Source organism: Martes martes (genome assembly GCF_963455335.1).
Source record: "Martes martes genome assembly, chromosome: 6".
Taxonomy (NCBI): Eukaryota; Metazoa; Chordata; class Mammalia; order Carnivora; family Mustelidae; genus Martes; species Martes martes.
Genome location: NC_137893.1, coordinates 56,001,687 through 56,015,575, shown reverse-complemented (window position 1 = coordinate 56,015,575; position 13,889 = coordinate 56,001,687). Strand labels below are relative to the sequence as shown.

Below are 13,889 nucleotides of genomic sequence, written 5' to 3'. Positions count from 1 at the left end.
TAGGTTGTTTGTTTTCTTATTGTTGAGTTTTAGGAGTTTTTCCATATTTTGAATAACAGTCTTTTATTACATGTGTCTTTTGCAAATATGTAAGTATTCAGGAGTAAGCTACTCAGGAGCCTTGCAGTTGTTTAGAATAGTCAGGTTCTCTCTTAAAACCCTATCCTTGGTTTAGCTTTAGACTTTCACTTATCAATATCTATCCCACCATTTTATAACTCTTTTTTTCCCTCTCAAACTTATTCTCTGAGCCTAGAAAAAACACAAAATCAGAGTCATGTCATTTTTATTTTGCTTCTGAATGCAAATTAGTACTACAAGCTCAAAAAATAATGAGAATTGCAATAAATCTGTGATTATACAAGTAAAAATACTTTAGAATATATGAATTTATCTTCCTTTATTTCCTTCCCCAAAAATAATGTTAAAAGGTCTTTATTGGTGTTATAATTCTCATCTCATTATGAGTGTAGAAATTCTGGGTAATATTCCTAGATGTTTATTGCAATGTGTTGAATTCATTCTGTCTTATATATTTTTACTTTTTATTTTTGGAAATCTAAACACATCAGAGAGTTTCCTTTGCATCAGAATTGACTGGAATGCAAATCTATATTTTTCTTCCTTATTAGAAGTGTTTGGAATCACAAACTCAGAATTACTTTGAACTTTTGTATCTCATTATGATATCATGCTCTTGCTTCACTGATGTTTTTGCCAGATGGATATCCAATTATACAGAACCAAGTTATTACCCACTATGATATTATCCCAGGTTATTTAGCTGCTTCTTTTCCCCAACCTAAAGAGCTCATCTCCATACTCCTATCTGGGTTCCCTGGAACCAGATCTGTTGTTAACTTGATAGCTTTATCTGTCAGTTGTCATCCCAGGGGAACTACATATCCATAAATGCTTCTGTTTTCCTCATCTTGTATTTAAAAAACAGGGACATTTCTTAGGAAGTTATTGGGCTACTGTAGGGTGATGCAATGATAAAAATCTACCTTAGCCAACATTGGCAGAATTGGAAGAAAATTTAACAATCATATGTCAGAGTTACACATTTTGTGTTATTGCTTGAGAACCGCACAAACAAAAGTGTTAGAGTTACTAATTTTCTATGAAAACATGTAAGATCCTCTAAGAGGAATTTCCAAAATGTAATGCTAGTGATTTTCTTTTATCAAGAGCTCTTGGGATCTTCATGTATATCAAGATAATAAGGCATTTTACTACTCTGAAGCCATGTGTTGTACCTTTGAGAGATCAGTAACAGTAAGCCTTACTTCTGTCTAATTCTCTTTCCTCTAGAAAGGCTACACATTTGTGGCCGAAGCATTTACTGGTGACACATACGTACAGTCCTCACGATGGAAACTGCGCATCATTGGGTCCTGTAATCCACTCCCATGCCTATCTCGAGAGTCTCCATGCAACACTTTTACCATAAAGGAAATCAGAGATTACTACATACCTAATGATAAGAAAATTTTATTCAGGTATAAGTATATGACAGAAGGGAAATGTCCCAAATTGGCATTTTTTGTCACCAGTTGGGTGCTAACACGTTGTCCTTCACCAGCTGTGTCTACAGAGGTTGGGTCTCTAGATATGCCCAGGGCTCAGGGCTTGACCACACTTAACTATTAATATATGACTATATTATTGAGGAAGTAAAAGTCACCTGTAATCAAACAACCTAGAAACAATCACTGTTAGTATCTTGTTATATTTTCTTATGGTGTTTTTTTCTAGTCACAGATTAACATTATTAAAATCATAACATAATTAAAGTTTTATAATCTGACCTTTTTACTTAACATTATGGTGTGCACATTTCCCAGTGCCATTAAGGCATTTTGTGAACTCTTTCATGATTACGTGGTAATCATTTGTAGGAAAATACAATTTACTGATTATTTTTTGTTACAAACTTTCCATTTCTACTTTTTCTGTAGTATTAATAGAGATGTGATAGGTGTACTTTATTATAAATATTAAAGTAACTCTTGATTATTATCTAAAGATTTATTATTTTAAAGAGATTATATGTTTTAAAGATTCCATGTATATTGGTAAATTTGTTTACTAAAGAAACACCTAAGTCTATTTTACAATATATGTACAAATATAATTTCCTGCATTCTGGCTAATTTCCCCCTCTAACTCCTATTTATTTGTGTTTTAAAACTTTTTGTCTTTTAAAGAACTAGCATGTATTTTTGTATTATAAAATAACCAGTAGTAGGCGCATGGGTGGCTCAGTCATTAAGTGGCTGACTTCCTCTCAGGTCATGATCCCAGGGTCCTGGGATTAAGGCCCACATTGGGCTCCCTGCTCAGCAGGAAGCCTGTTTCTCCTTTTGCCAATCCCCCTGCTTGTGTTCCCTCTCTCTCTCTATGTCTCTCTCTGTCAAATAAATAATTAAAATCTTAAAAAAAAATCAGTAGTAAAATTAAATTATAGAACAATATATACAGTATATACCCAGCATTTGTTTTTGTTTTTATATTTGTTTATATATTTTACATGTAGGTAAAAGTTTAGAGAAAATACTGAAAGAAAACATATGAACTGGGGCTAATAGCTGGGGCAGAAAATTCTCTTTTTATTTTATTTTATTTTATTTCTCAGTGTTCCAAAGTTCATTGTTTATGCACTACAACCAGTGCTCCATGCAATATGTGCCCTCCACAATACCCACCACCACGCTCACCCAACCGCCACTCTCCTCCCCTCAAAAACCCTCAGTTTGTTTCTCAGAGCCCACAGCCTCTCATGGTTTGTCTCCTCTGATTTCCCCCAAGTCACTTCTCCTCTCTTTTTAATTTGTCTGCCTCTTGTCATATATCTGCACATTGGCTATTAGAAAGAAAGCAAGGGAAAAAAGGAAAAAAGTAGGAGGGAAACATATAAGCAATTAAAAATTACAACTGTGATAAGATAGTTTAACTACTCTGGCAGGAGGCCACTGTATCACACTGCAGGACCACTAACAGGCCAATGAGTGATATTTAACCCAACATCTAAGTTAGTCCTAGAAGCTGGTCCTAAAGCTGTGAAGCTTAGTGGGGGGCAAAGTGAGGCGGGAACTGCTTCATGAGCAAATGTGATAGTTCAGAAATTAAGAAATGTATGACCTTTTCAGGGAACTGAAGACGTTTGTTTGCAAAGTGGGGCTCTAGGGGCCTCTGGCAAGGGTAAGGGCAGAGAGGCAGGCAGAACCCTTTCCTGAAGAGCCTCATAAAGCAAGAGATCAAGACTTTATCTGAGAGGCAAAACATGCTTTGAGGAGTTTTAAGAGAAATAGCCACAATAGACTTGCATTGAGACATTATGCCTGCAAAGCATGGATTGAAAAATATACAAATATATAAATATAATTTCTAAGGGCAGAAATGCTGTTAGAACCATATTATTGCGAAATTATATATAATCATAAAAAATACAGAATATGGAAGAACGAAAAGTTCAAAAGACTGCAGTGTGTTGAATGGACAAAGGGCAGCGTAACTGGAGACAGAGGAACCAGACAAGAAGAAGCTTTGAAATAACCCAGGTGTGTTCTGATGACAACCAGGAGCCTGTCAGCAGAGTCGTTTGCTAGCGCTGCCGTGACAAAATTCCACAGTGGCAAAGTAGGTGGCTTCAATAACCAAAATCAATTGTCTCACAGTCTCACGGTTTTGGATGCCAGAAGACCTAAATCAAAGTATCAGCAGGGATGGTGCCTACTGAGTGTTGTGAGAGACAAGCTATCCCATGCTTTCTCCCAGCCTCTGGAGGTTTCTGATAATCCTTGGTGTTCTTTGACATATACTTATCACCATGGTCTTTGTATTCATCTTTACTTGGCATTCGCCCTGCGTCTCTGTTTCCAAATTTCCTGTCTTGTAAGGACATCTCTCAGTTAAATTGGATTAAGGCCCACCCTAATGACCTCATGTGAACTTGATTCCCTCAGAAAGAAATGTCCAAAAAAGGTGACACTGTGTGGTACTGCAGATACTCCAGGTCCTGGACTCCAACATAGCATTTATAGTGGGGCACAAATGAAACCATACTAGGCAGTGACAGTGGATCTGGAGAGAAGAGAAAGGGTTTTAAGACATGAGGAAGTCAAATTGACAGTCCTGATTGGTTGGGACTCCTGGGGACTGACTTGGGATCAGGGGACAGTAAATGTCCTTTACATAGATAGTGGTTACAGGGAGAAAACCCCATTTGCAGGTTGGGCAATAGAAAGATAATTAGTTCATTTTTAGATGTTAATTATGGATAGGCCAGGGAAATGTCCAAGTGATATTGCATAAGGAGTGGGGCTGGAGGCACAAATCTGGAAACTATTATTCTGTTTCTGTCCATGGAAATGCCCAGGGAAGTTTGCCCCATAACAGTCAGACTTGGACAGAACATTAAGATTCTCTGATACTTATAGGAATGTCAATGGGAGAGAAGTCTAAAAAACAACAGCACCCAAATAGGAGGTACAGAAGTTGCTACACTTGTAAGAGAAGAGTTTTTGAAGAAGAGTAAATGAGGGTTGACTCAACCTTGTCAAATTCTCCTGAGAAGTCAAGAAAGATGAGAACTGAAATTTCTACAGGGTGGTGACAAGCTGCTGAAATTTGCAAGAGTGAGGTTAGCACTTCTATTGGGGACTGAGTAGAATATCGTGAGCCAATAGGAAGAGACGGGGTTGTGGACAGTGGCAATCACAACTCTCCTTTGATGTCAAGCTGGGGAGGAGTGAAAAAATCAGCAGAGGCTGTACCTCAGGGTTGGTTGAAGGTTTGTTTGTTTGTGTTTTTGGTTTGTTTTGCTTTGGTTTTTTGTTAAAAGATGGGTGAGACCTTTACATGTACAAAAACTGATGACAAGGAGAAAAAAAGAAGGGGAGATTTAAGATATAGGAGAAAGACGAGATTTAGAAAAGCAAATTTCTAGAGCAGTTGAGAGTTTATAAGGTCCTGAGCATTTGTGAAGATTCACCTAAACTAGGAAAAAGAACCCCAACAAGATAAAAAATGAAACAGAACAAAACGTCTTCAGTTGTGTCAAGAGAAGGGTTGGGATGGTGCTATACTGTACGTTTTGTCTTTTTGTAAAAGGTTTCCAATTTGTAATGGTAAAGGTTGAGAGTACAAGTGGTGGATACTAATTTTGATTTCTCTGTATTTTTATGAATTAAAGGAAATGTGGTAAACAGTGAAGCTTTGAAGGATGCTGTCAGGTATCCAACTGGAGAGGAGGGTATAATGGGAAGTTTTGGTGTGTCCGTAGTTCACAGATCTTTCATGTTTTATAAGTGTTTATCGTATCTAAAAAAAAGTTACGTTTCCTGCTTGGGATCTGATGATAATAAATGTCCTATGCTATTTCATTTTACCATAGCGTATTGAGATCTTTTGTCACAGTCTATAATAGCAATAACGTTTCCAGGATTTGGGTCAATTTTACACAATGGATTTATTTTAGATTACCGTATTAGCAAATTATACAGTTTCTTCTACTGACATGAGGGAAAGATCAACAAACTGCTTGTAAGTCAAATGTTTTTCTTTATAGGTATTCCATTAAAGTTGCTTTACCGCATCCTGTTACAGTACAGGTACGCACGTCTAAACCAGATGTATTCATCAAGCTACAGATCTTAGAAAATGAGGAAATTATTGTCAGCTCCACTGGGAAAGGCCATGCTATAATCCCAGCAATCAACTTCTTGGGGAGTGAAAAAGTTGTGAGCTCTCAGTGTAAGTGTGTCTCTTGCCTTTTTAAATGTGTTATTTAGGGTCACCTGGGTGGCTCAGTGGATTAAAGCCTCTGCCTTCAGCTGGGGTCATGATCCCAGGGTCCTGGGATCAAGCCATGCGTCGGGCTCTCTGCTCAGCAGGGAGCCTGCTTTCCTTCCTCTCTCTCTGCCCACCTCTCTGCCTACTTGTGATCTCTCTGTCAAATAAATAAATAAATAAATAAAATATTTTAAATGTGTTATTTAGATCTATAAATAAGTATTTATGTGTATGCAACTTATTTTAAATTATTTTATTTAAGGTAAAATAGAAAACAAGCTATTATTTATATTTGTAAATATATCTGTAAAACTTGATACTATTTTTTAAATAGTAAAATATTTTTTAAAACTTTCATTTGTGTGTCAGATTAGTCTCTGAAGATTAATAGATAGTTATAATTCTACTTTAAAGACTTTCTTATATGTACCTTCTTAGAATTCTGATTAAGAAATAACATTTTTATTATCTTGAGAGTTTTCACTGTTCTTTTATCCCTAATTCATTCTTTAAGAAATACTCTATCTATAAAAATTAACAGAACGTTTAAAATCATTACTTTCAATATAAGTCATAAGAACTATTAATTAATAAAATAAAATTGTTTCTGAAATAATGGAAGACAGAGATACTGAGATACGTATTCAATTATTTTTGTAATGATTCTGGCCATAAAAATAATACATTGCCCAATGTAGAAAATTTTGAAACAGAAAATTATAAATAAGAGAACAGTAAGTCCCTTGTGCTTTCTCTGAATTCTGCCATTATGTTTTTAAAAATAATTGACTATATTTTTGTTTTTTTTTTTTAAGGATTTGTTTATTTATCTGAGGCACCTAGGTGGCGCAGTCCGTTGGATGGCTGCTTTTGGCTCAGGTCATAATCCCGGATCCCAGGATGGAGCCCTGTGTCAGGGTTCCTGCTCAGCGGGGAGTCTGCTTCTCCCTCTATCCCTCACCCTGCTTGTGCTCTCTCTCTCTCTCTGAAATAAATACATAAAATCTTAAAAAAATAACTATTTATTTGAGAGAGAGAGACTGCATATATGGGGGACAGATAGAGGGAAAGAGAGAGAGAGAATCTCAAGCAGACTCCCAGCTGGGTGCAGAGCCCTACATAGTTCTCAGTCCCACAATCCTGAGATCATGACCTGAGCTGAAATCAAGAGTCAGACATTTACCTGACTGAGCCAACCCAGCATCCATAAATAATTGATTACATCTTATAGTTGACTTTTGCATAACAATTTGTCGCCAATATCCTTCCTGAACTCTCATTCCCAATAGTGCTTATGTTGATTATCTTAAGGTATAAGCAAATTACTAAAAATGACTTTCTACCTGTCTTCTAATATTTGAATGTTTCTTTTTTTCTTCTTCTTTTCTGTCCTTTTTAGAATAGATGCCCCTAAAGCAGGGCTCTCTTTATTTTTTCTTATTAAGCCCAGAAACAATATGTGAGTTGTCATTGTAGCCCAGGAATATTCCCTTCTAATATGAATAAGAATTTGGAGGACCAGAGAATTAAAGACCTCACACTATAATGGCACAGGGAAGTGGGAAATGCACTGTATTAGATTAGTAAGACTGAACTTGAGTACAATTGCAAATTAAACAATTCTTTTGATCCTGTTTCCTTTTTCTCCCATCATTTGCCCTTCATCCCTGAAGATACCCAGGGTTGTTTTCAGTACTCAAGTGGCATTACTACACGTGGTTTTTCATTCAAATCTGCCTGCACTCCATTTATATCTTTTCCTTTGATATGTTAAGACTGTCAAACTACTGTTAAGTTTTGCTAGTCTAAATGCTGCTCTTACTCTTTAAATTGACTCTGTTTTCTTTGTCCTAATCTATTCTACACAGATTTCATAGTTTGCTTCATGCAGGGATACCTTAATTCCAAAACTTTAGCAGGCATAGCATACCAACACTCCTATGGTATTTGTGGCCTCATGTTTTTTTGTTTTTGTTTTTCATTATATAACTCGTTAACAGCAAATCCTTTGTTTCAAATAGTACAGTCAGGGGCGCCTGAGTGGCTCAGTCAGTTAAGCATCTGCCTTTGGCTCAACTCATGATCCCAGGGGCCTTGGTCAAGTCCTGTGTCAGTTTCCCTGCTCAGGGGGGATCCTGCTTCTCCCTTTGTCTCTGCCACTCCCCATTGCTCATACTTTTGTGCGCTCTTTCTCTTTCTCTCCCCACTCTCTCAAATAAATAAATAAAATCTTCAAATTAGTAGAGTCTAACACTGCTTATAGTTTGTCACATAGGTCATCATTATTTCACTTCATAGGTTACTATTTCCAAGAAAATTATACATAACCATTTAAATAATTTTATGAGTTTACTTATGGCAAAGAAAGGGACAGAAATGGAGTAGAAGGGTAATCGGAACAGAATTCAGAAATTAATCCAAAATTACAGTCATTATCCAAGATTGTTCTTCTTTTATAAGATATTTCTATTTTTACATTTGTGATCTTCAGTATAATTTTTTTGGATTCCCTTCAAACATGTAAAAATCTACCATTTTCCTTCTGATTGCCTTGACTATGTAGATTAATTAATTTGAGAATGGACACTTTTATAGTACTGAATTCAAATGCAAGTAAAAACTATTTCTTTCCATTCACTCATGACTCTTTATGTTTCACAGATTAGATTTTAAAATATCTCCATAGATACTTATAGAATTGTTACTGTGAGTTAGATTATTTCTTGATTTAGATTTCAAACAGGTTATCATTTTTAAAGGGATGCTATTAATTCACATTTATGAACCACATAAGCAGACACTGAAATTCCTTTTTCTTTTTAAACATTTTTTAGCTGCTTCTCTTAGAAATATATTCATTTATGAATTCTTTATGACCTGTATTTCTGGAGTACCTCCACCAATATACATGTAAAAAAAATGTGTGTGTGTATGTGACCTAATATTTGTAGGAGAATAGGATATGGCAGACTATAATATTTATTCTGTAAGCAAACATTCTATTGTACTAAAGAAGAAATAAACTCCATTGCAAAGATTTAGAAGGCTCTGAAGTGACCCAGTAACAAAATCTTAAATACAGGCTCTTCAGGTTTTGATTTATCTCACGAGAATTTGAAAGAATGTCAGTATATTTCATACAGTTTTTTAAAAGATTTCATTTATTTATTTTTTGACAGAAAGAGACACGGTGAGAGAGGGGGTACAAGCAGGGGGGTGTGGGAGAGGGAGAAGCAGGCTTCCCGCTGAGCAGAGAGCCTGATGCGGGGCTCAATCCCAGGACCCTGGGATTACGACCTGAGCCAAAGGCAGACGCTTAATGACTGAGCCACCCAGGCACCCCTATTTCATATAATTTTTAAGAATAAAATCTTATACCAGTACTCATGCTATAGGGTTAATATCAAATGTGGAATTTTTCACAGATTTTACAATCTAAGAAATTGGGTCTTTGAGAAAGTACTATGGATTACGAATAGTAAAATATTTTATTTCATATGGCTGTATAAGGCTCAATTTTGTTGATGATATACTATAATTAATGTAGTCAGTCACCTAGTGATAGTTATTTGTGATAACTTTAATTTTATATTTATATAAAGAATGCTGTTTGTTTTTTTTAAACTCATGTATATTCTTGTCTGAACTTGTATATGCATATATATTGGATAAATGCTTAGATGTAGAACTCTGGGGTCAAGGGTATGTACAGTTTAATTTTGGTATATATTGTCAAATTGTCCTCCATGGAGTTTGCCTAAACTGACCTTATTTTATCCTTTATTCTAAGTTATCGTATTCTTGACTTTTATCAATGTGACTGCTAAAAGTATTGATTTATATTATACTTAGAGTTAGTGATGTTCGAGCATGTATGATTTTATATATCTTATTTATATTCCTTTTACATTTTCTCCTTCAAAATTTTTTTGTGTGTTATGCTTGCTTTTCTGTTGGAATTAACTTTTTTTTCTGGTTGATTTGTAGATTCTCATGTATTAAGGAAAATTTTCTTCTTTTTTATACATGGTTAAAAGATGGATTGAATGAATGACTTAATGTCTGAAGGAAGTAATGAAGGAATTACTTCACAAGGGTAGAGACTTTGTGTCATTCATTCTTAACTGCTAATCAAAGTATAATTTATATAGAGGAAAAGGCACAAATCTAATTTGATGAATTTGGTAAGTGCATACACTAGTGTGACCCACACTTCTAACAAGATATAGACATTTCTGTTTACCCACAAGATCTATCAAGACCATTTCTATTCAATTCCCACCTCCCCAAAGAGGTAACCACTGTTCACATTTTCATCACAGTATACTAATTTTACCTGTTCTAGAACTCCATGAAATCCTACAAACACTCTTTTGGCACTGGTATCTTAAGCTCAGGATAATGTTTTTAAGATACGTTCCTATTGTTGCTACTGTATTTCTGTTTATATTGCAGAGTATTATCCCACTGTATGGAAATATGACACTTTATTTATTTATTCTTTTATTGGGCATATGAGTTTATTCCAGTTTTAGGGTATAATAATTAAAGCTGTTAGAGACATACTTGTATATGTTTTTTTAACAATATTTTCATTTTTCTTGAATCAATAGTCAGGAGTTGAATTAACGTGCCATGGCTTGACATATGTATATTTTATCTTTTTTGACTTAGCCAAAAAATTTGTCAAAGGGACTCCATCCTTTTATACTCCCATCAGCAAAGTGTATGAATTCTGGTTTCTCCATATTTTTGCTAACATTTATTGCCAATGTTTTTTTATTTTAGTCATCCTGGTGGGTATGTAGTGCTATTTCTTTTGTGGTTTAAATTTTCTGACTAATGATGTTGAGCTTATTGGCCATATGTGTGCTTATTGGCCATATGTATAACTCATTGATTGCAGTATCTATTCATGCATTATGGCCATATTTTTAATGGGTTGTCTTTTTTAATATATTCTGGATACACATCTTCATCAAATATTTGCTTTGCAAAGACGATCTCTTGTCTTTTCATTTCCTTAGCAATAGCTTTTTTTTTTAAAAAAAAGATTTTATTTATTTAATTGAGATAGAGTGAGAGCAAGAGAGAGAGAGAGATTGAGAGGGGGTGGGGCAAAGTGAGAGGGAGAAGCAGGCTCTCCACCGAGCAGGGAGCCTGATGCAGGACTTGGGACTCATGACCTGAGCCGAAGGCAGACCTTTAACTGACTGAGCCACCCAGGTTCCCCAGCAGTAACTTTTTAAGAACTTTTAATTTTGATGAAGTCAGTCATCATTTAGAAAACAATTACTAGTGCAGCTTGTGTATTATCTCAGAAATCTTTCTTTAATCCAAGGTCATAAATATTATATGTCATATTTTATACTATACATTTAATAATCTCAACATCTATGTTTAATGTTATGAGCCATCTTGAATGTTTGTATATAATGTAAGGTAGAGGATCTGGTTCTATTTATTCCCATATAGATATCCAGTTGTTCTGACACTATATGTTGGAAAGCCATTATTTTGCACATTGAATTCCCTTGACACTTTTGTCAAAAATCAGTTGACTATGTGTGCATGGGTCTGTTTTGGAACTCTATTTTGATTAACTGATATTCAATCAGTCGATATTCCTCTTAGTCCAACACCACCTTTTCGTGAAAATTGTAGCTTTAGATTTTGATTGGGATTGTGTTGAAATTGGGGAGAATTGGCATCTGAATAAACTGAGTTTGCTGGTCCCATGAACACAGTATATCTCTCAACCTATTTTGGTCTTTAATTTCTCTCAACAGTGTTCTATACTTTCAATGTATTGACTTTACACATATTTTCTTAAGTCCATACCTAAATATTTTGTTTTTATATTAGTGCCATGTAGGACTAGGAATACATGTACTTTAGATCACTTGATATCTGTATTAATTTCCTAAGGCTCCTCTAACAAATTTCCCCAAACTGAGTGGCTTAAACCAACAAAAATTAATTCTCTTATAGTTCTGGAAGTCACAGACTCAAAATTAAGGTGTCGTCAAGGCCAGGAGGATTCTCTTGTCCCATCAAAGTTTCTACAAGAGAATCCTCCTTTACCTCTTCCATTTTTTGGTGGCTCTTCACATTTCTTGGTTTGTGATGGCACACCTTTGGCAATCTCTGCTTCTGTCTTCACATAACCTTCTTCTTTCTGTGTGGCCTTTTGTCATCTCATTTTCATTCTCTTTTAAGGACACCCATCATTAGATTTAGGGCCCATACTAATCCAAGTTGATCTCACCTTGGGACCCTTACCTTAATCATAGCATATACCCTTCTGTCAAATAAGGTCACATTCTGGAGAGACCTATCTTTCTGGGTGAATCACATTCCACCCACTACAATATAATACTAGAGGCAGTTAGCCCCAATTCATTTTTTTTTTCACTCTATGCTTCTATTTAGATTGTTTTGATTGCTTATCTTCAAGTTTACTAATCTTTTCTTCTGATTTAACTATGTGCTTTTAAAGTCAATCCAGGAATGGGGCTCTTAGGTAGCTCAGTTTGTTAAGTGTCTGCCTTTGGCTCAGGACATGATCCTAGGATGCTAGGATCTAGGCCTACATCCTTGTTCAGCAGAGAGCCTGCTTCTCCCTCTCCCTCTCCCTGCTGCTCTGCCTGCTTGTGCTCTTATGCTCTCTGTTAAGTAATAAATAAATAAATAAATAAATAAATTCTTTAAAAAAAAGTGCATTCAGGAATGTGTCATTCCAGATACCAGATATAGTCCAATCTTGAATTTTTTGATTCTCTGTTCCATTTTTCTGTTGATATTCACCATTAATTCTTTCAATATGTTGATCTTTTCTCTTAAACTCTTGAACACATTTCTTTTTTTTGCCATAATAATAATTATGATTTTTAAAAATTTAATTTAATTTAATTTGTGTGTGTGTGTGTGTATGTGTTCCCAAATTCGTTGTTTATGCACCTCACCCAGTGCTCCATGCAATACATGCCCTCCATAATACCCACCACCAGGTCACCCAATCCCCCAACCCCCTCCCTTCCAAAACCCTCAGTTTGTTTCTCAGAGTCCACAGTCTCTCATGGTTTGTCTCCCCCTTCAATTTCCCCCAACTCCCTTCTTCTCTCCTTCTCCCAATGTCCTCCGTGTTATTCCTTATGCTCCACAAGCAAGTGAAACCATATGATAATTGACTCTCTCTGCTTGACTTATTTCACTCAGCATAATCTCCTCCAGTCCTATCCATGTTGATACTAAAGTTGGGTATTCATCCTTTCTGATGGAGGCATAATACTCCATTGTATATATGGACCGCATCCTCTTTATACATTCGTCTGTTGAAGGGCTTCTTGGCTCTTTCCACAGTTTGGTGACTGTGGCCATTGCTGCTATGAACATTGGGGTACAGATGGCCCTTCTTTTCACTACATCTGTATCTTTGGGGTAAATACCCAGTAGTGCAAATACAGGGTCATAGGGTAGCTCTATTTTTAATTTCTTAAGGAGTCTCCACTCTGTTTCCCAAAGTGGCTGCACCAACTTGCATTCCCACCAACAGTGTAAAAGGGTTCCCCATTCTCCACATCCTCTCCAATACTTGTTTACTGTCTTGTTAGTTTTGGCCATTCTAACTGGTGTAAGGTGGTATCAATGTAGTTTTGATTCGAATTTTCCTGATGGCTAATGATGATGAATATTTTTTCCATGTGTCTGTTAGCTATTTGTATGTCTTCTTTGGAGAAGTGTCTGTTCATGTCTTCTGCCCATTTTTTGACGTGATTTTCTGTTTTGTGTGTGTTGAGTATAAAGAGTTCTTTATGATCTTGGATATTAGCCCTTTGTCTGTAGTGTCATTTGTGAATATCTTCTCCCATTCTGTGGGTTGCCTCTTTGTTTTGTTGACTATTTCCTATATCAAAAGCTGTGCAGAAGCTTTTGATCTTGATGAAGTCCCAAAAGTTCATTTTCGCTTTTGTTTCCTTTACCTTTGAGGACATGTCTTGAAAGAAGTTGCTGTGGCCGATGTTGAAGAGGTTACTGCCTATGTTCTCCTCTAGGATTTTGATAGATTCCTGCCTCATGTTGAGGTCTTTTAT

The 13,889-nt window shown here is 35.8% G+C and overlaps 1 protein-coding gene across 1 annotated transcript in view; it reads left to right on the top strand.

Annotated features, from left to right (window-relative positions):
• ADGB (androglobin) overlaps window positions 1-13,889 on the top strand; it is a 189,622-nt gene that overhangs the window by 126,807 nt on the left and 48,926 nt on the right. The window contains exons 28-29 of the mRNA XM_080806887.1: window positions 1,315-1,502; window positions 5,573-5,757. Coding sequence (XP_080663013.1) covers window positions 1,315-1,502; window positions 5,573-5,757 — 373 coding nt within the window. The remainder of the gene's footprint in view (window positions 1-1,314; window positions 1,503-5,572; window positions 5,758-13,889) is intronic.